Source organism: Physella acuta, unplaced genomic scaffold (genome assembly GCF_028476545.2).
Source record: "Physella acuta isolate Inbredline_101_S28 unplaced genomic scaffold, ASM2847654v3 ptg001356l, whole genome shotgun sequence".
Lineage (NCBI taxonomy): Eukaryota > Metazoa > Mollusca > Gastropoda > Physidae > Physella > Physella acuta.
Genome location: NW_026732871.1, coordinates 41,483 through 66,443, shown reverse-complemented (window position 1 = coordinate 66,443; position 24,961 = coordinate 41,483). Strand labels below are relative to the sequence as shown.

The window sequence follows — 24,961 nt, the reverse complement described above, 5'->3', positions numbered from 1 at the left end:
GACGTCATGAGTCCCCACCCCCGCTCTGGTGGGTACCTGACTATTACGACATGATTATCCCCCCCCCCCCCACCTCTACTAGGTACCTGACTAAGACAATGATTCAGCCTGCACTCTTGTGTAATGACCGTGACGTCTAGAAGTTTTGTAATAAAAATCACGATTGAGAAACGCACAGAATGCTCAATTTAAATAACAAATAAAAATAACAACTATGAAAAAAAATTCGAAACTAGCAAAAATAGATAAGGTATTTAATTAAATTAATTATGTGTTTGGAATAGGGATGGTGGATAGGTGGGGTGAATATCATCCCTCTCCCCCAATCATCATCAAAAATGTTCGCATGCAAGACTTCCCCTAACCAACCCGCCCCTGGTTGTTATCTATCCCATATATGGCTGCTGCATCTATCACACGACCAGAAATACACCACCCCTACCCTTCCCATCGACCATTACCCCCCCCCCCCAGGTTAATCCCACCCTAAACTCCCGAGTCCCAATACCCTTATGTAACCAGACAAGAAACGACCCCCTGTTGGCGAGGAGACCTCTTAAAGCTACATTCTCCATCATTTCCCATATGTTTAGACGAAATTACGCAGTTCCAAGCAACAACATTTCAAGTATTAATAGTAAGCCTGCGGTTTGCTTTTCCCCTTCTAACTCCCACCGATATTAATAAAACATGACGGAGTTATCGCTCTTACGACTTTCATAAGTTCTTCTTCAGCCAAGAAAAAAAAAAAAAGAAACACCCGCTCTGCTCGCTTTGGGAGAAAATTACCGGGCAAGATATTCAAATGATTTCTTTACCGTGCGTGTAATATTTCACTGTTACCGGGGGCATCGTTTAATAACCTTTACTTTTCTGCATTAATTACAAGACTAACATAAAAGATCAATATATCTCCAAGACTAAATAGAAATGCCACAGTGGAGGGGGGGGGGGTATCATTTGCATCCTGAGATTCCGAAGCACGCGAGAGTCCGTTTCTGTGGCGGTGATTTATCGACGAGACGAGCGAGGAGAATGGGAGAGTTTTCATCTACATACATTTCACAAGCCACCGTTTTAATAGAATGTTGGGGGGGGATGCTAATGGCCCCTAGCAGGACAGGCAAGCATTTCTCTGGTATTGTCTGGAAATAATCAAGGCAATGGGCGTCTTTTTACATACGAAATTGGCAGACATCGCGGTTTCCGGGAGGGGAAATGTTTAGTGAGGGCTGCGACAAAAACAAGGGGACTGTTGGGAACTATCAGGGGAGAGTTAATGTTCTTTGGTATTATGCAGGGGAGAGATACCTTTCCTTGTTCTTAGGGGAGAGATAACTTCCATTGTTTTAAGTAGAATGATAACTTCCCTTGCTTTAAGTGAAATTATGTCCCTTGTTTTAAGGAGAATGATAATTTCCCTTATTTTAAGTAGCTCGTTTTAAGGGAAAATATAATGTCCCTTATTTCTAGGGGAGATAACTTCGTTTGTTTTAAAGAAAAACATAACCATTGTTCTTAAGAGCTATTTAGCGTCCCTTGTTTTAAGGGAAGCGATAACTTTCCTTGTTTTAAGAGAAGAGATAATGTCCCTAGTTTTTAAAAGAAGAGATAACGTCCCTTGTTTTCACGAGAGAGATAACCTTCCTTGTTTATAATAGAATGATAATTTCCCTTTTTTTTCGTGTTAAGGAAGGATAGCTAGCCTATTGTAATATCAGGGAGAGAGGACTATCATTTTTTTTACGAACAAAAAAATACTATTCTTGGTATTGCTTAACTATTTTGTTTAGTTGTCAATATCTAAATGCTACAGGCATAGCGAGTTCTTTAAAGTTGAGCTCATCTATTCTGCGACAATGGAATTACAAACATATAGTGAGGTCTGTACGGCACCCAGTCGGTTTTAGCTTCTCCTTCTCTTTACTTTCTCATTTGTAATTCAGATCTCTTGGTAGGGTACAGGGGACGGTGTGGGCTTTCGTTAGAGCGCTAAACTGCTAAACCTCCGAAAGTCTTGAGTTCGAACCCGAATTCAAGTCAGTAGAACGTCCCTGAGTTCACCCAGCTCTGATGGGTACCTAACTCGTGTTAGGAAAAGTAAAGCCAGTTTTGCATAGTACTGGTCACAAAATCCCTTCATATGCCGAGGTAACAGAAACAGGTGCACTCTACTTCACGTTCCCCATGGACCGTCAGACTCGAATGGTACATATATAATGTATCTTACTACTAAACGATGATATTCATAGACGACCACATACAATATTAAATTATATAACAAATCAGAACCTCCTCTCAGAAACAACACAACCTTTACTTCGAGTCTAATGAAGCCGCTCACGAAATGTGCTTTTTAACTACACATCGGTTTATGTAAGTCTTCGTATAATCAAACTTTAAACAGGAAACATGGAGCTCTTGACCACCTCTACCCTGCCCATATAATACAGTTAACAAAATAATCCCTCCCCCCTCCCCCCCCCCCCCATCCATTTAGATGACCTCCTAGCAAATTGGACGAAAAAAACAAATATTCGATAGTTTATTGCGCAACACGCATATATTCGGTGTTTCAGGTTAAAACAACTATTTGTAACAGTAAAATGTAAATATTTACAACAATAACCAAACGTTATATTAGATGGCAGATAAACCATTAACAACAGTAGCAAAATGTTATATTCCATTATATTCCCAGCCCCTTATTTCTCACTGTATGTCCAAGAGCACACAATCCTGGGCAAAAAAAAGCTACCCAGTCCTAGTGGTCAGTTAGCTGCCCACTAAGCAGCATATATTACTAAGCAGTATATATTACTTTGTATATTTTGTTTTATAGAGCAACCCCCTCACAAAATATTCAGCACAATAAAAGTTACTGAAAGACGATGTACGTCTGATGTCCGTAACTCACGTAGATTTAATGTCAAGATCATTGGACAAAGTGACATTACTAGTTGACTACTGACCACTGAATGAAACCTCATTACTAGCTAAGTCTACTGACTGTTTGATGTAGCTACACTAATAGCAAGTCCACTAGCCACACAATGAAGCCTCAATGAAGATCCACTGGCCAGTTGGTGAAGCCCCACTACTAGCAGGTGTACGGACCACTGAATGAAGCCCCACCACTAGCAGGTGTACGGGCCACTGAATGAAGCCCCACATTAAATCTCGAGAATTTCAACGCCTTCACCAACTGCATCCTTTCTCTCTCATTTTTTTTTCTTTAAAACCGTCCAAATTCATATAAGAACACAGCTGAAATCCAACAACCAAAACATAGAACACAATTAAAACATCCCTGATAAGAACAGAACTAAAACATCTCTAATAAGAAGTGTGGCGTAGCCAGGATCGTCTCAAGGGGAGGGGGGGGGGTTCCAATTTTTACCCGGGGACAAACTTTCGATTTGCACCCCCCTCAGACTTTTGATTTGCAGCCCCCCCCCCCCTCAAACTTTCGATTTGCAACCCGCACCCCCCCCCCCCCCAAACTTTCGATTTGCACCCCCCTCAAACTTTCGATTTTAACCCCCCTCATACTTTATATATATACCGAGGGGTCTATGATGGGGGGGGGGGTATGATCCCCTGCCTACGCCACTGAATAAGAACACAACTACAACATCTCTGATAAGAACACAACTAAAACATCTCTAATAAGAATACACCTAAAACATGCTTGATAAAAACACAGCTAAAACATCTCTAATAAAAACACAACTAAAACATCTCAAATAAGAACACAACTAAAACATAAAACACAACTAAAACATCTCTAATAAGAACACAACTAAAACATCTCTGATAAGAACAGAACTCAAACCTTACAACTAATACATCTCTGTAACCCCCAACGTCTAAAACTCCCCCTAGAAAAAAACGAACACGGCCGTTAATCTTGAAACAGATCAATACAAGTTCTCAGTGAGAAGCTTCCCTAGGAAGTCAGTCATGAAGTCGTTGAGGGCATACCCATTCAACTCAAAATCCTCATCTAAAACAACAGGCATCCGTTTCTAAAGACATGTCTGCACTAATTGTTAATCTAATTAAATAGTACTTAATTAAAACTTCTTTGCGACGTAAATAATTATCTAACTTGTCTGAGGTGTTTCTTTGTTATATCATCAACAACATTAACAAATTGTTACACTATGTTACATCATTAACAACAATAACAAATTGTTACACTATGTTACATCATTAACAACAATAACAAATTGTTACACTATGTTACACCATTAGTAACATTAACAAATTGTTACACTATGTTACATCATTAGTAGCATTAACAAATTGTTACACTGTGTTGCATCATTAGTAACATTAACAAATTGTTACACTATGTTACATTATTAGTAGCATTAACAAATTGTTACACTGTGTTGCATCATTAGTAACATTAACAAATTGTTACACTGTGTTACATCATTAGTAACATTAACAAATTCTTACACTGTGTTACATCATTAGTAACATTAACAAATTGTTACACTATGTTACATCATTAGTAGCAGTAACAAATTGTTACACTGTTACATCATTAGTAACATAAACAAATTGTTACACTGTGTTACATTATTAGTAACAATAACAAATTGCTACACTATGTTACATCATTAGTAACATTAACTAATTATTACACTGTTACATCATTAGTAACATTAACAAATTGTTACACTGTTACATCATTAGTAACATTAACAAATTGTTACACTGTGTTACATCATTAGTAACATTAACAAATTGTTACGCTCCACACATTAATATCCCATCGCTTGTCTGATATAATTGTTACTATGTCATTCAGCTGAGTAGTTCGGGTCTATTCCCTATTGCAGATAAATATTTTGTACAAATTATAATTTATACACCCAGCGATGCCAAAAGTATAGTTATACTTTGCTATAAATTATAAATATTTGAATTTTTTTTAATTTATAGAATACATTTTCTATGAATTAAAATGATTTTAAATTAAACGAAAGAGGAGAATTGCACAAATTATTGTCAATACGTGTTATATTAAAATTAATAGCCTTTCCGCTAAATTGATCAAATTGTGTTCATGCGTTTTTATCAACTTTTTGTTATTCCGATACTTAGTCGTGTGTTTCAGGTATAAACAAAATCGCTATGACTAAGCTTGCTGTATTTACACCATTATAGATAAAGATACGAACTTTAATTACGGATACTAAACGATTGTTTTTCATCTCATCTCAAGGTTTTCGCTTAAAATACTAAAAAAAAAACAAAAAATTAAAATATCAACAAAAATATCCGCGAAGAAGCGTGCCACAGGGGAGGCGTAGGGTACTCAATAACAGCACGAGCCGCTAGATATGAATCTGGTGTTAAGACCTTTACATCCTGTTGTTTTCCAGTGAACGTCAGCACAAACAGGAAGTAGCTATTTGGTTATTTGATCACGTGACGATGGCGATACTCCACGGGTGGATTCAGTTTGTGTGGGGCCCTAGCACGGGTGGATTCAGTTTGTGTGGGCCCTAGCACGGGTGGATTCAGTTTGTGTGGGGGCACGGGTGGATTCAGTTTGTGTGGGGGCACGGGTGGATTCAGTTTGTGTGGGGCTCTAGCAAGGGTGGATTCAGTTTGTGTGGGGCCCCTAGCACGGGTGGATTCAGTTTGTGTGGGGGCACGGGTGGATTCAGTTTGTGTGGGGCTCTAGCAAGGGTGGATTCAGTTTGTGTGGGCCCCTAGCACGGGTGGATTCAGTTTGTGTGGGCCTCTAGCACGGGTGGATTCAGTTTGTGTGGGGCCCCTAGCACGGGTGGATTCAGTTTGTGTGGGCCTCTAGCACGGGTGGATTCAGTTTGTGTGGGCCTCTAGCACGGGTGGATTCAGTTTGTGTGGGCCCCTAGCACGGGTGGATTCAGTTTGTGTGGGCCTCTAGCACGGGTGGATTCAGTTTGTGTGGGGCACGGGTGGATTCAGTTTGTGTGGGGCTCTAGCAAGGGTGGATTCAGTTTGTGTGGGGCCCCTAGCACGGGTGGATTCAGTTTGTGTGGAGCACGGGTGGATTCAGTTTGTGTGGGGCCCCTAGCACGGGTGGATTCAGTTTGTGTGGGCCTCTAGCACGGGTGGATTCAGTTTGTGTGGGCCTCTAGCACGGGTGGATTCAGTTTGTGTGGGCCCCTAGCACGGGTGGATTCAGTTTGTGTGGGCCTCTAGCACGGGTGGATTCAGTTTGTGTGGGGCACGGGTGGATTCAGTTTGTGTGGGGCCCCTAGCACGGGTGGATTCAGTTTGTGTGGGGCCCCTAGCACGGGTGGATTCAGTTTGTGTGGGCCCTAGCACGGGTGGATTCAGTTTGTGTGGGGGCACGGGTGGATTCAGTTTGTGTGGGGCTCTAGCAAGGGTGGATTCAGTTTGTGTGGGGCCCCTAGCACGGGTGGATTCAGTTTGTGTGGAGCACGGGTGGATTCAGTTTGTGTGGGGCCCCTAGCACGGGTGGATTCAGTTTGTGTGGGCCCCTAGCACGGGTGGATTCAGTTTGTGTGGGCCCCTAGCACGGGTGGATTCAGTTTGTGCGGGGCACGAGTGGATTCAGATTGTTTGGGGCACGGGTGGATTCAGTTTGTGTGGGCCCCTAGCACGGGTGGATTCAGTTTGTGTGGGACACGGGTGGATTCAGATTGTGTGGGGCCCCTTGCACGGGTGGATTCAGTTTGTGTGGGGCCCCTAGCACGGGTGGATTCAGTTTGTGTGGGGCACGGGTGGATTCAGTTTGTGCGGGGCACGGGTGGATTCAGATTGTGTGGGGCCCCTAGCACGGGTGGATTCAGTTTGTGTGGGGCCCCTAGCACGGGTGGATTCAGTTTTTGTAGGGCCCCTAGCACGGGTGGATTCAGTTTTTGTAGGGCCCCTAGCACGGGTGGATTCAGTTTGTGTGGGGTTCCTAGCATTTGTGGGGCACGGGTGGATTAAGTTTGTGTGGGGCACGGGTGGATTCAGTTTGTGTGGGCCCCTAGCACGGGTGGATTCAGTTTGTGTGGGGCACGGGTGGATTCAGTTTGTGTGGGGGCCCTAGCACGGGTGGATTCAGTTTGTGTGGGGCACGGGTGGATTCAGTTTGTGTGGGGGCCCTAGCACGGGTGGATTCAGTTTGTGTGGGGGCCCTAGCACGGGTGGATTCAGTTTGTGTGGGGGCCCTAGCACGGGTGGATTAAGTTTGTGTGGGGGCCCTAGCACGGGTGGATTCAGTTTGTGTGGGCCCCTAGCACGGGTGGATTCAGTTTGTGTGGGCCCCTAGCACGGGTGGATTCAGTTTGTGTGGGCCCCTAGCACGGGTGGATTCAGTTTGTGTGGGGGCCCTAGCACGGGTGGATTCAGTTTGTGTGGGGCCCCTAGCACGGGTGGATTCAGTTTGTGTGGGGGCCCTAGCACGGGTGGATTCAGTTTGTGTGGGGCCCCTAGCATTTGTGGGGCACGGGTGGATTAAGTTTGTGTGGGGTTCCTAGCACTGGTGGATTCAGTTTGTGTGGGGCTCAGGTGGATTCAGTTTGTGTGGGGCCCCTAGCACGGGTGGATTCAGTTTGTGTGGGGCCCCTAGCACGGGTGGATTCAGTTTGTGTGGGGCCCCTAGCACGTATGGATTCAGTTTATGTGGGACCCCTAACACGATTTATGCGGGACCCCTGTTAGACGCAAACTATCCGGAACCATTTGACTATTAACACCCGAACGTATATCTTGGTATATCTTTAAGACTGCATTATAAAGGAACTGGAGATCGTTGCCCTGTTTGTCTCATACTTGATCTGACACGTAGGCCTACTGCACGCTACAAGTCTTTTATATACAGCCATGTGTGTTGTATATTATTTATTCATTACGCATTATTGAACAAAATAATGTAAACTGATTGTTAAATGGAACAGGATTTTAAGACATTTAATTTGCTGGAACATTAGCAGCATTGGTTATATTTTTAATGGTTCTTTCAATATATTTTTCAAAAATGAAAACATTATTTAATCCCAGTTAATTTTTGACCAATTATTTTGTAAACACATTATTACATGGATCAAAATTTAAAGACAGTTTACACACTAGATAGATCTAGCTGATATTAGCATCGTGGATTACGATAACTATTAAATGAAACTGTTAATTAAGAAACAATAAATTTACTATGTAGTTGGCATTTGCATGATGGATTACGGTAATTATTAAATGAAACTGTTAATTAAAAAACAATAAATTTACAAGGTAGTTGGCATTTGCATGATGGATTACGGTAATTATTAAATGAAACTGTTAATTAAGAAACAATAAATTTACTAGGTAGTTGGCATTTGCATGATAGATTACGGTAATTATTAAATGGAACTGTTAAATTAGAAACAATAAATGTACTAGGTAGTTAGCATTTGCATGATGGATTACGGTAATTATAAAATGGAACTGTTAATTAAGAAACAATCAGCTTACCAGGTAGTTAAACGATAGAACCCCTCATGAAGGACTGACAACTACGGCAGAGTTGCCTCTTGAAGAATCTCCGCCTCACCTGTCCCTCCCCCCTCGCACGCACAGAGCAGGTGTTTTTCATGTCATAATTCCTTCATTGCTCAACCAAGCTGACCTTTGGTAGTCGGCGCCAAAGTGGTCTAAAACTGCTATGTTCTACCGTTCCCTCTGGATTGTTTGACTGTAAGCTCGGCTACTCGAATCAGACGAAAGATATGAACCGTGAAAGAAAGAAAAAAATAAGCGGAGCTAGGAGTGTTTGTGGGACTTGGAGTGTTATATTAAAAAAAAATATACAGCGTAAAATAAAAGAGTTGAAGCGTGACGACTGTCCCAGATTCTTGCATTTGGAGCTGACTTTTGATCGGTTGCATTGCTTCATGTTTAACTGTCTTTGTTTTGGGTTGTTTGTAGGAAGAAGAAACTATAATCCTCAAACAAAGTGGGTGTTTGTAGCTTGTGAAATTTCTACTAATTTGGTACTTTTTGTCTGGAAGTTTGGGATGCGTAGGCGGAACAGATAGCTTGGGGGGGGGGGGGGGGGGGTTAGGGAGTTAAGGGTGGGGTGAGAAATTGAAAAAGTGAAGAAATTGGGTAAGACTTGGAAAATTGAGTGGGTTTATTTGTTTTAAAATTGTTTTTTTTTTTCTTGTTGTTTTTAGCAACCTTGATATCAGGAAGAATATTGCATTTAAATATTGCAGTTTTATAATTCTAGCATTTCTTCATGCATGTCCCGAGCCTTAGCCGGACAGTACGGTAACATCAATAAAACTGACGACGATCTATGAGCTGCAAGGGACAACTGACTGAAAATAACAATTCTATGCGTTACAATATTTTCTGTAAACAACAGCCCAAGCTAAACGACAGACCGACAAAGCCTAACCGCCGTCTTCATTACCTCATCTTAACATACATCCCGTGCCGCATTAGTATTGAAAATCAAACGCATAAACTGATGACGTCATTCTGCAAATTACAAAATATATCCGCTGTTTCTTTTAGGTCGTTTTGATTCACAGCCTGTTTATTTAATTTTTTTTTACACAAACATATTAAAATATCTCATTAAAGAATACATTGTGATTCTCTCTTTTACGCTAACATATATCCCTCTCCCACATTCAATTATTTAGCTTAAGTCCCCTGTTCTTTTACCAGTGCCCCCCCCCCCTCCACCGATTAATACCAAAGCCCCTTAATCAGTGGCGTCGCTAGGTCGGGTGTCACCCGGTACGACACCTAATGGTCTCACCCCCCCCCCCCCCGAAGGTCCACATAGGTCTATATATAGTTGCGATTGGTGTCACCCCACTCCCATTTTGCTTAATGTCGCCAATTTGTAGTTGATTGACTTATCAGTTATTCCAAATACTCAACAAAACCAAACCTTCTTTCCACTGTAAATTTTGCAGTATTGTGTCACCCGGTGCGGTCTGCACCCCCCCCCCCCCCCCCGCCCCCACCTCGCGACGCCTCTGCCCTTAATTGATTTTACATATGACCAAAATGAATAAAGCATATTAAAAAAATATCTTTTTATGTTCCAAATTTCTAGTTTTATCATTACGCTTCAATGGCCGCAGGAGGCGACATCTAATACGACTTACATAAAACACTGGAAAGTCTTTCTGGAAATACATGGTCTCAGATTATATGTTATTTATTGCTAATAATAGTGAATCGATATCATGTTCTAGATGTATTGGTTGTTATTTGCTAATAATAATGTATCGATATCGTGTTATTGATGTATTGGTTGTTATTTGCTAATAATAATGTATCGATATCGTGTTATTGATGTATTGGTTGTTATTTGCTAATAATAATGTATCGATATCATGTTCTTGATGTATTGGTTGTTATTTGCTAATAATAATGTATCGATATCGTGTTCTTGATGTATTGATTTTTTAAAATGAATACAACACGCTAAATCTCTTTTATTGATTAAAAATCGATCATATTTTTGTTGAATTAAAAGACCCCAGTGAAAAACCAAGGGAAGTAAATACAACCGTCTGCCTATGCATTGCAATAAATTTAAGCTACAAATGAATGGATCAACATGTTTTGATTTTTACTTTTATAAAATTCACCAGTTTAAAACAAATTATAGGCCCTGCTTGCTTGTGTTCTACGTGTGTTTTTAAAGTTTCTGATTCAACAACGTGTCGCAGTCAAGGCTTTTGATACGTGTAATTTACACAGGCAGTGGCGTGGGAAGGATTGTGATAATTACAACGTTATGGGGTGGGAGTCGTCCATTTTTTTGTTATAGGCATATATATATATATATATATATATATATATATATATATATATATATATATATATATATATATATGAGAGAGAGCGTAACGGATAATAGCTATAAATTAACGTCAAACAGCTGTTAATTAGGAGAGCCATTGGGGAGTGTGTGTGTTGGGGGGGGGGGGGGGACCAATGCATGCAGGCACCGATATGTTTATGTCAACTGATGAGGTGTTCAACTCCAGATATAAATAACCAACACTGACCGTAATAGCAGCTAGATGAATTCGTCGAAATGTGTAGCTACGCTGGTGTTAGGGTCAGGGAGGCATACGTCAATTATGTCAGGTAAATTTTAGGTCATTTTTCTAACGTCTCATATTTTCACAATAAAGCGTACACATCGATATACGTTATTTTTAAACTATGGCACAATGATACTTCAAATTATAAAAACGAGGACGTGTTTGTATTACTTAACAAGTATTATTGACATATCTAGCTCCACATAAAACAGAAGTACCATTTGTAAGGATTTGAAAATGGCATGGTAATTATCTCACTAATCACGGACAACGTAATTAGCATAAATACTAATAATTATTTATGTGCTTCACAGTGTCACTCACCGGCGTTAATTTATTATACAATTCTCAAAACAAATGTTCGTAACCGATGAATTCAATGCATCAATAAGTTTTGTAGTTTTAATTGTAGAAAAATTGTATTGTGAAATAAATTGTGATTTTACTTTGAATATAAAACTTTTAAAATACGTTTTAAAATTCTGAATTTGCATCTTTTTATATATAAAATTAAAAATATATTTACAAGTTTATCGAGAAAAAATATAAACTCTACTCACACATGTAACTGCCGTTTTTTCTGACTCGCTCGAGCAGCCCTCACTCTCAGCCTTGGCGTCTGTTGTCTCCCCTCTTCCCATACGCCACACCACCAGCAGGGACAAAGTGATGGCCGGTAGCGCCGGCTCGCGGACAACAAAAAGCTTTATCCTCAATTGGTCAATGTGTTATCGTTTCCTCTCAAAACCATTGCATTGTTTTCATCGATGCAATCTTCTCTCCCACCGTAATGGAAATGTTACATTCATTTTATGATAACTTTATGATCGTTTATATCAATAGGCAGCTAAACATTGTAACCGCGTTAAATTAGAGTGGCTATCGACTTAGAGGTTGTTGTTTGTTTTTTTTTTAATTAGCCGTGAACATGTTCGAAACCGCCAATGTAGTTAGCATTTTATGTATGAGGGTTAAGATAATTGAAAAAAAAACCCAAAGATAGTACATGATTGATTGCCGAGAATATTCGTATAACCAGAATTGACCAGATACAGCGTTTCTTTCAGACTTTTGAAACATTCGGGGCGGGGGCGGAGACTGGTAAAAGTATATATTTCCTTTATAAATTCGTTCGGGGAGAGGGGGGGGGTCTGCAGCCCCGGAAGAGATGCGAAAAAGAAACTCTGACCAGATATAAACTTGCCAACGTTAACGTACAGTCTTGATTCAAGATCTCTATTCTTGGTCCCATATCTCACAGTCTTGGTCCCATATCTCACAGTCTTGGTCCCATATTTCACAGTCTTGGTCCCATATCTCACAGTCTTGGTCCCATATCTCACAGTCTTGGTCCCATATCTCACAGTCTTGGTCCCATATTTCACAGTCTTGGTCCCATATTTCACAGTCTTGGTCCCATATCTCACAGTCTTGGCCCCATATCTCACAGTCTTGGTCCCATCTCTCACAGTCTTGGTCCCATATCTCACAGTCTTGGTCCCATCTCTCACAGTCTTGGTCCCATATCTCACAGTCTTGGTCCCATATCTCACAGTCTTGGTCCCATATCTCACAGTCTTGGTCCCATATCTCACAGTCTTGGTCCCATATCTCACAGTCTTGGTCCCATATCTCATAGTCTTGGTCCCATATCTCACAGTCTTGGTCCCATATCTCACAGTCTTGGTCCCATATCTCACAGTCTTGGTCCCATATTTCACAGTCTTGGTCCCATATCTCACAGTCTTGGTCCCATATCTCACAGTCTTGGTCCCATATCTCACAGTCTTGGTCCCATATTTCACAGTCTTGGTCCCATATCTCACAGTCTTGGTCCCATATCTCACAGTCTTGGTCCCATATCTCACAGTCTTGGTCCCATCTCTCACAGTCTTGGTCCCATATCTCACAGTCTTGGTCCCATATCTCACAGTCTTGGTCCCATATCTCACAGTCTTGGTCCCATATCTCACAGTCTTGGTCCCATATCTCATAGTCTTGGTCCCATATCTCACAGTCTTGGTCCCATATCTCACAGTCTTGGTCCCATATCTCACAGTCTTGGTCCCATATTTCACAGTCTTGGTCCCATATCTCACAGTCTTGGTCCCATATCTCACAGTCTTGGTCCCATATCTCACAGTCTTGGTCCCATATTTCACAGTCTTGGTCCCATATTTCACAGTCTTGGTCCCATATCTCACAGTCTTGGCCCCATATCTCACAGTCTTGGTCCCATCTCTCACAGTCTTGGTCCCATATCTCACAGTCTTGGTCCCATCTCTCACAGTCTTGGTCCCATATCTCACAGTCTTGGTCCCATATCTCACAGTCTTGGTCCCATATCTCACAGTCTTGGTCCCATATCTCACAGTCTTGGTCCCATATTTCACAGTCTTGGTCCCATATCTCACAGTCTTGGTCCCATATCTCACAGTCTTGGTCCCATATCTCACAGTCTTGGTCCCATATTTCACAGTCTTGGTCCCATATCTCACAGTCTTGGTCCCATATCTCACAGTCTTGGTCCCATATCTCACAGTCTTGGTCCCATATTTCACAGTCTTGGTCCCATATTTCACAGTCTTGGTCCCATATCTCACAGTCTTGGTCTCATATCTCACAGTCTTGGTCTCAGCTCTCAACCTTGACTCCTGTTTTCGGAGCAACCACACCTCGCCCTCTCTACCAGCCCTGATGTCTCCCCCCCCCCCCTCTTCCTATAACACAACCACCCTCCTAGCCCCCACACCATTACCAGTCCTCTACCGCACGTCCAGCTCTACTTTGGCCAAGTCACGCAATGGCCATAAGGTCTCTATTTGTTCTGGCAATGTTTCCGGTTGTTACGCTAACTAAATCTCATCTTTCTTTCACCCCACTCTACACCTACGTTAGCCATTCCCATTACAATTAACGCTGTACAGTTACCAACATTTCTGTAGGGTACTAAATAGAGAAAAAATTTTAACGTCGAATTACGAATTTATATCACAAACCAAACCGAAGTCTCCCTAACCCAAACACCCTTATTCTAATATCAGAACTTAAATCGATAAAATGTTTTTTTTTAAATTAAATTCCGGACGAAAACTAATAGATCAAGTGGCGTCGCTAGGCCGGGCGTCACCCAATGCAGCACTTCGTGGTGTCACCCCCCACCCCCAAGAAACAATGTATATATATATATATATATATATATATATATATATATATATATATATATATATATATATATATATATATATATATATATATATATATATATATACATATATATGTATGTGTGTATGTGTGGTGGCCTACATAGGTCTATTATACATATATATATGCCACGTACGCGTACATGTATGTGTATATGCTTTAATCACTGCAGACATAATCGTAACGATGTTTATCTATAGTCTGGTAATAATACAATTGGATGTAGCAATGTTTTCTCAATAGTTAGCACGTTCACGTCACGGTGTCACCCGCACCCTAATTAACTTTAATCATTTATGGAACTGGCAAAAAAAAAAAAAAACATCTTTCTTCTGTACATTTTGCAATTTTTTGCTTTGGTGTCACCCCACTTAATGGTGTCACCCGGTGCGGTCCGCACCCCACACCCCGCCCTCGCTATGCAGTAGAGTAGCGAGGGTGGGGGGGGGGCGGGGGGACATATGTCCCCGGGCGCCGACCTTAGGGGGCGCCAAAATGGGTTGGAAAAATAAATTGAAAGGTTGAGTGGGGTGCAAATCAAAAGTTTGGGGGGGGGGGGGGTGAAAATCGAAATCCTGAGGGGGGGGGGGGTGTGTGCAAATCGAAAAGTTTGTCCCCGGGCGCCGGGAAGGGGGCGGTCGCCACGCCTCTGTTTCGAAATGATCTTATGATAACCTGTTGTAAACTTTTGCCAGTAAAAGGACAAATTTCTCTTGGACCATACATTTATTGTAACAAACTTACTCTCGCAGATGAGGATGGCCGCTGGTGCTTCTAATTCTCTGGTTTCATCAAGGAATTAAAGCAGAAGTCCAGATATCTACCGAGACGATGAAATCGATCTACCTCGGCTAAAAAAAAAATACCCCCCCCCTCACAACTTTGGACAATGCGTAGTCTACACATCTCAATCTTTGGAATTGCTTTTTTTTTCTACGTCTCGCGATATTTTCGTCTTGTACATGTCAAGTGATTTATCGGAAATACAATGTACCCCAGTCGTCATTAACTCTATTGAGATTGCTTATCGCCCCTGCTAACTCTCGCGTTGTTATGGTTACTCCAACACCACGGCCGCCATCCAACCATCGTCTCCTCGTCTTTGATTGGTTGGGGGCTTTTTTTTTTCATTTCCTTTTTTTTTTGGGACACATTTAAGAAGCCTCTGTGGTCGTTATTTGGCGAGAGATTAATTTGTTGCCTAATTCTAGACTCGCCGGTCTATTCATACAAGGGCTTGCTTTTCTCGATGCTGAATTTATATTTGCGTGTAATTTATCGCTGCAAAATTTTCGTTTTTTTTTTTTAATGGTGAGATTGTGAGTGTGTGTCCACGTATGGGTGTGTCTGTGTAATATAATTGTGTAGGCTATTTTCACACTATTTTGTATTGTATTATTAGCTTTTTAAATGACGTAATGGTGCCTTTTATTGGAGCCAGAGAAGTTAGCACAAAAGACCGGTGCTTGATAATAAGACCGGTATACTATACAGTACTATACACTAAAGAAAATGAAACAGAATCCAATTGAGGGTCAAGGACAAATAAACCCTGCAGATTGTGATCAAGGTCATGAAAACTACAAGGGTGCTGACGGTGCTGATGGTTAAATGTGATGGTCTGGTTAATGGTCTGGTTAAATGTGATGGTCTGGTTAATGGTCTGGTTAAATGTAATGGTCTGGTTAAATGTGATGGTCTGGTTAAATGTGATGGTCTGGTTAAATGTGATGGTCTGGTTAAATGTGATGGTCTGGTTAAATGTGATGATCTGGTTAAATGTGATGGTCTGGTTAATGGTCTGGTTAAATGTGATGGTCTGGTTAAATGTGATGGTCTGGTTAAATGTGATGGTCTGGTTAATGGTCTGGTTAAATGTGATGGTCTGGTTAAATGTGATGGTCTGGTTAAATGTGATGGTCTGGTTAAATGTGATGGTCTGGTTAAATGTGATGGTCTGGTTAAATGTGATGGTCTGGTTAAATGTGATGGTCTGGTTAAATGTGATGGTCTGGTTAAATGTGATGGTCTGGTTAAATGTGATGGTCTGGTTAAATGTGATGGTCTGGTTAAATGTAATGGTCTGGTTAAATGTGATGGTCTGGTTAAATGTAATGGTCTGGTAAAATATGATGGTCTGGTAAAATATGATGGTCTGGTAAAATGGTCTGGTTAAATGTGATGGTCTGGTTAAATGTGATGGTCTGGTTAAATGTGATGGTCTGGTTAAATGTGATGGTCTGGTTAAATGTGATGGTCTGGTTAAATGTGATGGTCTGGTTAAATGTGATGGTCTGGTTAAATGTGATGGTCTGGTTAAATGTGATGGTCTGGTTAAATGTGATGGTCTGGTTAAATGTGATGGTCTTGTTAAATGTGATGGTCTGGTTAAATGTGATGGTCTGGTTAATGGTCTGGTTAAATGTGATGGTCTGGTTAAATGTGATGGTCTGGTTAAATGTGATGGTCTGGTTTATGGTCTGGTTAAATGTGATGGTCTGGTTAAAAGTGATGGTCTGGTTAATGGTCTGGTTAATGGTCTGGTTAAATGTGATGGTCTGGTTAAATGTGATGGTCTTGTTAAATGTGATGGTCTGGTTAAATGTGATGGTCTGGTAAAATGGTCTGGTTAAATGTGATGGTCTGGTTAAATGTGATGATCTGGTTAAATGTGATGGTCTGGTTAAATGTGATGGTCTGGTTAAATGTGATGGTCTGGTTAAATGTGATGGTCTGGTAAAATGGTCTGGTTAAATGTGATGGTCTGGTTAAATGTGATGATCTGGTTAAATGTGATGGTCTGGTTAAATGTGATGGTCTGGTTAAATGTGATGGTCTGGTAAAATGGTCTGGTTAAATGTGATGGTCTGGTTAAATGTGATAGTCTGGTTAAATGTGATGGTCTGGTTAAATGTGATGGTCTGGTTAAATGTGATGGTCTGGTAAAATGGTCTGGTTAAATGTGATGGTCTGGTTAAATGTGATGGTCTGGTTAAATGTGATGGTCTGGTTAAATGTGATGATCTGGTTAAATGTGATGGTCTGGTTAAATGTGATGGTCTGGTTAAATGTGATGGTCTGGTAAAATGGTCTGGTTAAATGTGATGGTCTGGTTAAATGTGATGGTCTGGTTAAATGTGATGGTCTGGTTAAATGTGATGGTCTGGTTAAATGTGATGGTCTGGTTAAATGTGATGGTCTGGTTAAATGTGATGGTCTGGTTAAATGTGATGGTCTGGTTAAATGTGATGGTCTGGTTAATGGTCTGGTTAAATGTGATGGTCTGGTTAAATGTGATGGTCTGGTTAAATGTGATGGTCTGGTTAAATGTGATGGTCTGGTTAAATGTGATGGTCTGGTTAAATGTGATGATCTGGTTAAATGTGATGGTCTGGTTAAATGTGATGGTCTGATTAAATGTGATGGTCTGGTTAAATGTGATGGTCTGGTTAAATGTGATGGTCTGGTTAAATGTGATGGTCTGGTTAAATGTGATGGTCTGGTTAAATGTGATGGTCTGGTTAAATGTGATGGTCTGGTTAAATGTGATGGTCTGGTTAAATGTGATGGTCTGGTTAAATGTGATGGTCTGGTTAAATGTGATGGTCTGGTTAAATGGTCTGGTTAAATGTGATGGTCTGGTTAAATGTGATGGTCTGGTTAAATGTGATGGTCTGGTAAAATGGTCTGGTTAAATGTGATGGTCTGGTTAAATGTGATGGTCTTGTTAAATGTGATGGTCTGGTTAAATGTGATGGTCTGGTAAAATGGTCTGGTTAAATGTGATGGTCTGGTTAAATGTGATGGTCTGGTTAAATGTGATGGTCTGGTTAAATGTGATGGTCTGGTTAAATGTGATGGTCTGGTTAAATGTGATGGTCTGATTAAATGTGATGGTCTGGTTAAATGCAGTGTTTCATGCATTTTCTGCACCGCGGAGCACGCCCCAACTCCATCCAGGACGAAATATTTTAAAAAATTATAACTTCTACGAGCCGGCCCGCGGCATAACATACGCCGCTATTTAGTTGTTTCTAATTTTCAATAATTCATAATTTGTGAATTCGACAGTACCAACGCTGACACTGAAAATATTTCTTTAAAACACTATAAGTAGCTCGTTAAGGACCATACCCCCCCCCCTTCCTTCCCCCCCTCCCCCCCCCCCCCCTCCCCCCCCCCCCACACGTTTAAAATCGTTGGCTCTGCTTGTAAACATTTAGAGTGAACACAGCTCACTAAAACCATGTAGGGGTGGGGAGGTAGGGAGAGCGTTTGCAGCTTGTTTTCTAACGGCTCGAAGAAGAGAATTATATATATAGATTATATATATAGATAGAAAATATATAATTTAACCAAAGTTTGACTCCGGTAGTTTCGTATTTCCGCCCTCCACCCACCCAACACACCCCCACCGCCGCAGAATTGTCTTAAAAACCTGGTTAAAGGGTATGGTCTGATTGAATGAGATTGACTGGCTAGATGTGAATGTCTAACCCAATAAGTTTGTTTTATTTTTGTTAATTATTTTCATCCTAAGTTTTACCCTATCACTTTTACTGGCCGCAAGGAATTTCAGGATCTACGTGATTTTTGTCACTGGACCTGCCAACTGATTCTAGATAGAATATTATGTGTAAGAGAGAGGGGGGGGGGTCCATAAACGAAGTCACACTCCTGCGCAGAAGTTTAGTAGGGGTGGGGGGGGGGGGGGTCAGATATTGTATCAACACTTTTGCATTAACAGTAATGAAAGCCATTATTTAGCATCTTATAGACATATATTTTGTAAATTGCAATAAAAATTGATCCATACACTCAGTGTTAGTCTCGAAAAAGTTTTTTTTTTTTTTTTTTTTTTTTTTTTAAGCACGGATAACGGTTAAAATTCATTTTCTAGCATTACTTTTAAAATGCAAAAATGTCTTAATATGCGCTGAAACCACCCCCTTGGCCGCACATCGAACCCTGCCTCACTGGGAGTGTGACGTTGTTTATTGATGACCCAAAACTAAGATAAAGTATATATTAATATAAAAATATTAGAATCTAGATTTCTAGTATATCGCTGCGGCGATAAACAGTTTTTTCGCTATTTAGTTTAACAAAGGAAAGTGAATCAAGCGAATGATGGATGACAAAATATTGAAAATAACAACAAACACTTATCATTATCATTAAGATTTATATTACAGTCTACCTACTAACAAATGACTCGATTATGCTGGAAGTTTGGAAATTCATTATGTAATTATTTAATAAAAAACTAAGATTAGGGGCCTAGATATAAAAGAATCTAGATCTAGGTAGTTAGTACTTAGATCTAGCTAGATCTAGATCTAGTAGAGTTAGTTCTGAGTTCTGGGTAAAACTCCATTGCCATTTTGCATTTATGATTTTTTTTAGGGTAAAACCTTAGTTTAGCGAGCGTCGTAAATTCCAACGTAGCTAGTAATGTGCGATGGAGGTAACTAATGAATATTTCTTTCATTTGGCCATATTACGTTACTAAAAATAGCAGAGAAAAATTGTCGCATGGTTACTTTACTTATTTAATAGGCCTACTTACGGGGGAATTGAATTTTTGGAAAAGATAATCAATAGGCCTAATAATGTGAATAGTATATATACACATGGTAAATGTTGACAATTATATATTAATCTACTGTTATATGGGCCGTTTTCCCTGTTATACTGTCGTTTTTGGCCGCGGTTCAGTTTATACGGAGAGTGCTCCACTAGAAATCCTCTCATTATTTACGACCACAATTCTCGCGTTTTTTTCTGGCATTCTAAGGCATATTATTACTATCCATTTTATTAGCATCTTGTGTTAAAATAATGATAAGAATTTGCGAGATTAACAGTTTTTTCATTTGTCGTGGATAGGACCCCTAAAATAAACGTAAAAACCGTCAGAAAACGACGCGTGACGTTTCAGGGTCAGAGGTAAATCCATCCATCTAAAAGCAACGAGCGAGCCTAATAATTATCACTCAGCATACGTCATAGCTTGGGAAATTACTTTTTGAAATTGTGGTGGCCTCAGTTTTAGGGTCATTATGAGTTCATCATATGTTTATTTATATAGTTTTAGTATGATGTGTGCGAGATACTTAATAATACAAACGTAACCGCCTTGCAATTATGACTTTTGTACTTTACCCATCGCCATGAAAATCTTAACTGACAGTTGACACGAACATATTTTTAAGAGTTAAAAAAAAACTAAATCTAGATCTAAATAGTGCACATTCAATATTCCAAATTTGGATTTTTCTCAAGTTTTGACAAAAGTAAATGATTTAAAATTAAAACAATAATTCCTAAAGATATAGTGCTAGTGTTTTCCTAATGTTTTTGTGTGTTTCGGTTGTGTTTATGTTGTGTTTATAAAAAAATACGCTCAACTGGAGGCGAACGTGAAGCGACGAATAAAATATGCTAAAATGCAGTTTTTCCCAAGATTCTATATCTGTCTAATCTAGTATCTAGACTAGAATTCTATATCAGACTAAATCTAGAATTATGGCTGATTCAAGACTGAAAAAGATGTGCATGCACATAGCTCTACAACTACTACAAGTCTACAATAACCTGGTTTTTCTTGTCATCTTCATGTTCACTGTTATTGCTTATGTTTTGTCTTATTAATGGGACAGGGATTAACACAATAAATACTTAAATAGTAAATTTTAGTCCGGCTCTTTGAAATGTCACGCGTCATTTTTTGCGGTTTTTACATTTATTTTATTGGTCCTATCTACGACAAATGAAAAAACTTCTATTCTTGCAAAATCGCATCATTATTTTAATGCGAGATGCTAAATAAATGGACACCATGCCTTAAAATGGCAGAAAAATTCGCGAGATGTGTGGTTTTAATTAATACACACATTTCTTGGCGAGTACTCTTGGGAAAAACTGAACTGCCACCTTAAACGCCCTAGTACACTGCCTAAAACCCCCCTGGTACAGGTGTAGTAATATGTAATTGAGATATTTATAATGATTATTTACAGTTTTGCAGATACATTTTTAAATATCGATGTTTTTATATGAGATACCCATGCAGTCATTTCTGTCCAATATTTTTAGTATCATTACGTCCTTGTTATGCTAGTTGTCAGGCAGAAAGAACTAATTTTTGTTTTTTTGCTGAATGAACTGTTATAAATCTATTATAATTATAATTAAATTGTAGCATATGCAGAAGAAGTAAAATTATGAACATTATTATTGTATTAGTAAATTTATTAGTATATTTTTTTTCCTGTGGGCAAACAGAAGGTGCATTGAATTTTATTTGTGACCAGTGGTTAAATTCTCGTTTCTGACTATATGCATTCTATTTATTTAAATAGAGTGCTAAAATTTTAACCAGTTATCTGTGAAAGATGTCAGTTAGAAACCCTTCCTTTAGTGTATATTCATGACAATTTTTTTTTACTAGTTTATAAACTTTTTCTCATCAAATTATTTATTTTATAAATATTTATAAATGAATTTGCAATGCACAGTGACAGTGCTTAAATAAATTTCAGAATTTCTCCATTATTTTATATTTTTATTATTCAAAAATGGTTTCACTTGTATTGTAAAACTTTATTATAGCATTTTTGTTTGACTATTTCAGGCTGACAAACCTAGATTAAGTAATCTTCATGACCTTTAAGATGACTTCTCTATGTTTTACTAAAGTGTACATTTGTATATTGGCATCCCAAGCTTTAGGACTTCTAGTTGATCATAAAGCAGGTATGTGTCTTAAAATTTCACTTTATAGCTATAGCATTTTGTGCAAATAAACAGACCAATGTTTTATGAAATAATTTAGTTAAAATTTTTTAAAATTGTAGCCTTTAAGATTTGGTTTTAAACTAAATATGTCTTGTGAAACCTTTTTTTAGCTGCCCAAGGTTATGACTGGGGTGAACCAGATTATTCTGCTGGTATGATAATAAAAACTGCATGATTTTTTGTTGTATCTCATGCATGCTAATTGTTTTCTAATTTTATCAGAAGTATAACCATTGCTACTAATTCTAACTCTAATTTTGTCATTAAAAAGACAACTAATTTTAGCAGATGTTCATGCTCTCTTTTTACAAATTTTTGCTTAGAATAATTAACCCATTACAGTTTGTACATGAGAAGGATTTTAGATTTTACATTTTTCAACCGAGGTACTTTAAAAATAATAATTTAGAAATATTATTACCATACATTTAGTAAATAAAACAAATAGAATTATACAGAAAATGTTCTAAATTTATTATGTATGACAGGGGTCTCCAAACTACGGCCCGCGGGCCGGATGCGGCCCGCGAGGTCCTCTCATCCGGCCCGCGGAGATCTTTTTGTCCACTGAAAAAACGTTTGTTGGTGATGGCTGAGGAACTTTGCCCAGAGAAATCAAAGACATGCCTGGAAGAAACTGGCCCCCGAACTGAAATTTGATAGTTAATGCGGCCCTCGAACTGAAAAGTTTGGAGACCCCTGATGTATGAGATTAAATAGCTTAATAAATTACTAATAATTATAATAAATATAAATAACATTAATCCCAGAAATCCATAATCAAAGCAGTATTCCAAGAAAAAGTTTATTTTAAATGCTAAAAATAAAATTCAATCTAATCACTGGAGCTACTTTTTTTTCATTATCACTGTATTAGCTACATATAAATAAATCCAGATTCAACAAATTTAAAAACAGCAAAAATGACTCTGAAATGGATTAACTTTTAGGAAAATATAGCAATAACGTTAAACCACAACATAAAAAGAGAAAACTGGGGCATATGACTGCTGGTGCAGGATGTCCAATTAGTGGATCCCAGTTACTAAGGTAACTGCTGGAGTACTCTGGGCGTCAAACTACACCCAAGTTTTATGGCAATTGAATTAAAGATGAAATATTGTATATAAGACAAACAAACCCACAAACACACATTCTTTCATTTATATATAGATAGATAGATAGATAGACATATAGACAGACAGACAGACAGACAGACAGACAGACAGACAGACAGACAGACAGATAGATAGATAGATAGATAGATAGATAGATAGATAGATAGATAGATAGATAGATAGATAGATAGATAGATAGATAGATAGATAGATAGATAAAAAGATAGATGGATAGACAGATAGATAAAAAGCACTAGTTGCCTCCCTTCTCTATCTTCCATTTGTATAGCCTGCTTGAAATCTAACACCTGTAACATATAAATACGATAGATTAGAATAGTTTCACTTTGTAAACTTTGTCTTGTTTTTAGATGCAGCTTGTTCCATTTTTTAAATTTATTCTCTCATTTAACTAGATAAATACTAACATTTTGTTGCAGTCTGAATGGGTCCAAACAGAATTTTTTTTTGATGAATTTGAATGTGACTTATGTTTTTCAGTGCTCTGAACTGTGCCTAAATAAGATTTCATTTCATTTTAGGAAATTGTACTAATTTTTTTATTGTTGCGAAACAGCAATACCTCTCAGTACAATTGGGTCCTTGAAAGCTGTTCCATTCCCTTTAAATACACAGATGCCCTACAGCTGAATTACATCTCAGAAGAAAATGTCCACTGACAAAGTCTCTAATTCACAATAAAGTATAGGTATAATAATGTGCTGTAAAACCTTTTGGTAGCAGTTTTCACTTTTAAGTTTATTTGTTTTTAAACTTAAATTGGTTTTTAATAAATCAAAGAGAGGAAAGTTAGTTGGATATAGTGTAGACCATGAAGGGGATTTGATTTTATGGTCATTTTTTTATAAAATTCATAATATATTATTTTATTTTATTTCTTTTTTTTTTTTGTTTATTTTGTTTGGTATATTATACAAACTTGTATTTGAAAGGTATTTTCAGTTTGTAAGGAGTGAACATTTAAAAAAATGTATTTTATTAGTATCAGTTGCAATTTATTTCAGTGTGGTAAATCACATAGTTCCTTCCTACCTTTTTTTCAAACAGCAGTTTAGCTGAACTTTATTGTATTTCTCATTGTTAGTTAAATGATCACTATTATCTAATTGCAGATTATTTAATATAAATGTGTAGGTCTACTTTGAGTCTATCAATAGAACTTTGAAACTAACCTTATTCATTTCCTTGACAGCCTAATAAATCTGGCTCAGATTTGTCTTTTTTTAGCTGGTCTAGTTAAAACTTTAAATTAGCACTTAAGGCTAGACTGATCTTTTTATCTTCACAAGTAAATATAAGGTACCACCTGCTAGTAATGGCTTTATATTTGTAATACTTTTTACATATTGTTTTTATCTACTATAATTGCAAAAGCTCTTATGTTGATTATATGTAGATCTATAGTAACCTTAGTTTCTAATTATCCAGCTAGTAATCAACTGAAAATTTTTAAAAAGGTCTAGTTAATACATTTTCATTTTTTTTGGTCTACCTTGCACAATTTTTATCATCTTTTAACATGAAATTTTATTTTGGCTTTGTTTACTAAAAACACTAACTTCTCTTATTTATTCTAATGCTTTATATGTTGAATTAATAAACTATCTCGCTAGAATAACAATTTTCTAAGTTCTGCATTTTATATAGACTGATGTAACCTTGTCATTCTAGGGTGATGATGTTGCATGTTTGTATTCACATTTGTATTTAGTTACTGTTTCACCAATATTTTTTTATTTTATTTTT

At 38.5% G+C, this 24,961-nt stretch overlaps 3 protein-coding genes across 13 annotated transcripts in view; 1 reads left to right on the top strand and 2 right to left on the bottom strand.

The window, feature by feature from the left end:
- The window catches only part of LOC131926986 (uncharacterized), a 54,978-nt gene extending 43,239 nt beyond the window's left edge, over nt 1-11,739 (bottom strand). For 6 of the 7 annotated variants that reach the window (XM_059282612.1, XM_059282615.1, XM_059282617.1 and 3 more), the window contains exon 1: nt 8,470-8,695. The gene's annotated coding sequence lies outside the window, so the exon portion shown is untranslated. Of the gene's footprint in view, nt 1-8,469; nt 8,696-11,632 lie in introns of those variants that run through there. The other variant, XM_059282614.1, reaches the window with a different exon arrangement.
- LOC131926985 (uncharacterized) overlaps nt 11,060-24,961 on the top strand; it is a 32,224-nt gene continuing 18,322 nt past the window's right edge. The window contains exons 1-4 of one of the 5 annotated variants that reach the window (XM_059282610.1): nt 19,403-19,523; nt 21,913-22,034; nt 22,187-22,228; nt 23,831-23,903. Coding sequence is in view for 4 of the 5 variants with exons in the window: in XM_059282607.1 (XP_059138590.1) it covers nt 21,941-22,034; nt 22,187-22,228 (136 nt within the window). In the remaining variant the exon portion in view is untranslated. Of the gene's footprint in view, nt 11,116-19,402; nt 19,524-21,194; nt 21,249-21,912; nt 22,035-22,186; nt 22,229-23,830; nt 23,904-24,961 lie in introns of those variants that run through there. The other 4 variants (XM_059282607.1, XM_059282606.1, XM_059282608.1 and 1 more) reach the window with 4 other exon arrangements.
- Nucleotides 12,309-13,974, bottom strand: LOC131926981 (golgin subfamily A member 6-like protein 22). The gene is made up of 2 exons (XM_059282601.1): nt 13,950-13,974; nt 12,309-13,657 (listed from the first exon to the last, which is right to left on the bottom strand). Exons 1-2 carry the CDS (start codon nt 13,972-13,974, stop codon nt 12,309-12,311), a joined length of 1,374 nt encoding a protein of 457 aa, XP_059138584.1.

Excerpts from the sequence above, each read along its gene's own strand:
- LOC131926981 (XM_059282601.1), bottom strand. The coding sequence starts at position 13,974 with ATGGCTAACGTAGGTGTAGAGTGGG. Across the intron at positions 13,658-13,949 it reads TAACGTAGGTGTAGAGTGGG|ACTGTGAAATATGGGACCAA; the intron begins GTGAAAGAAAGA and ends TATGGGACCAAG.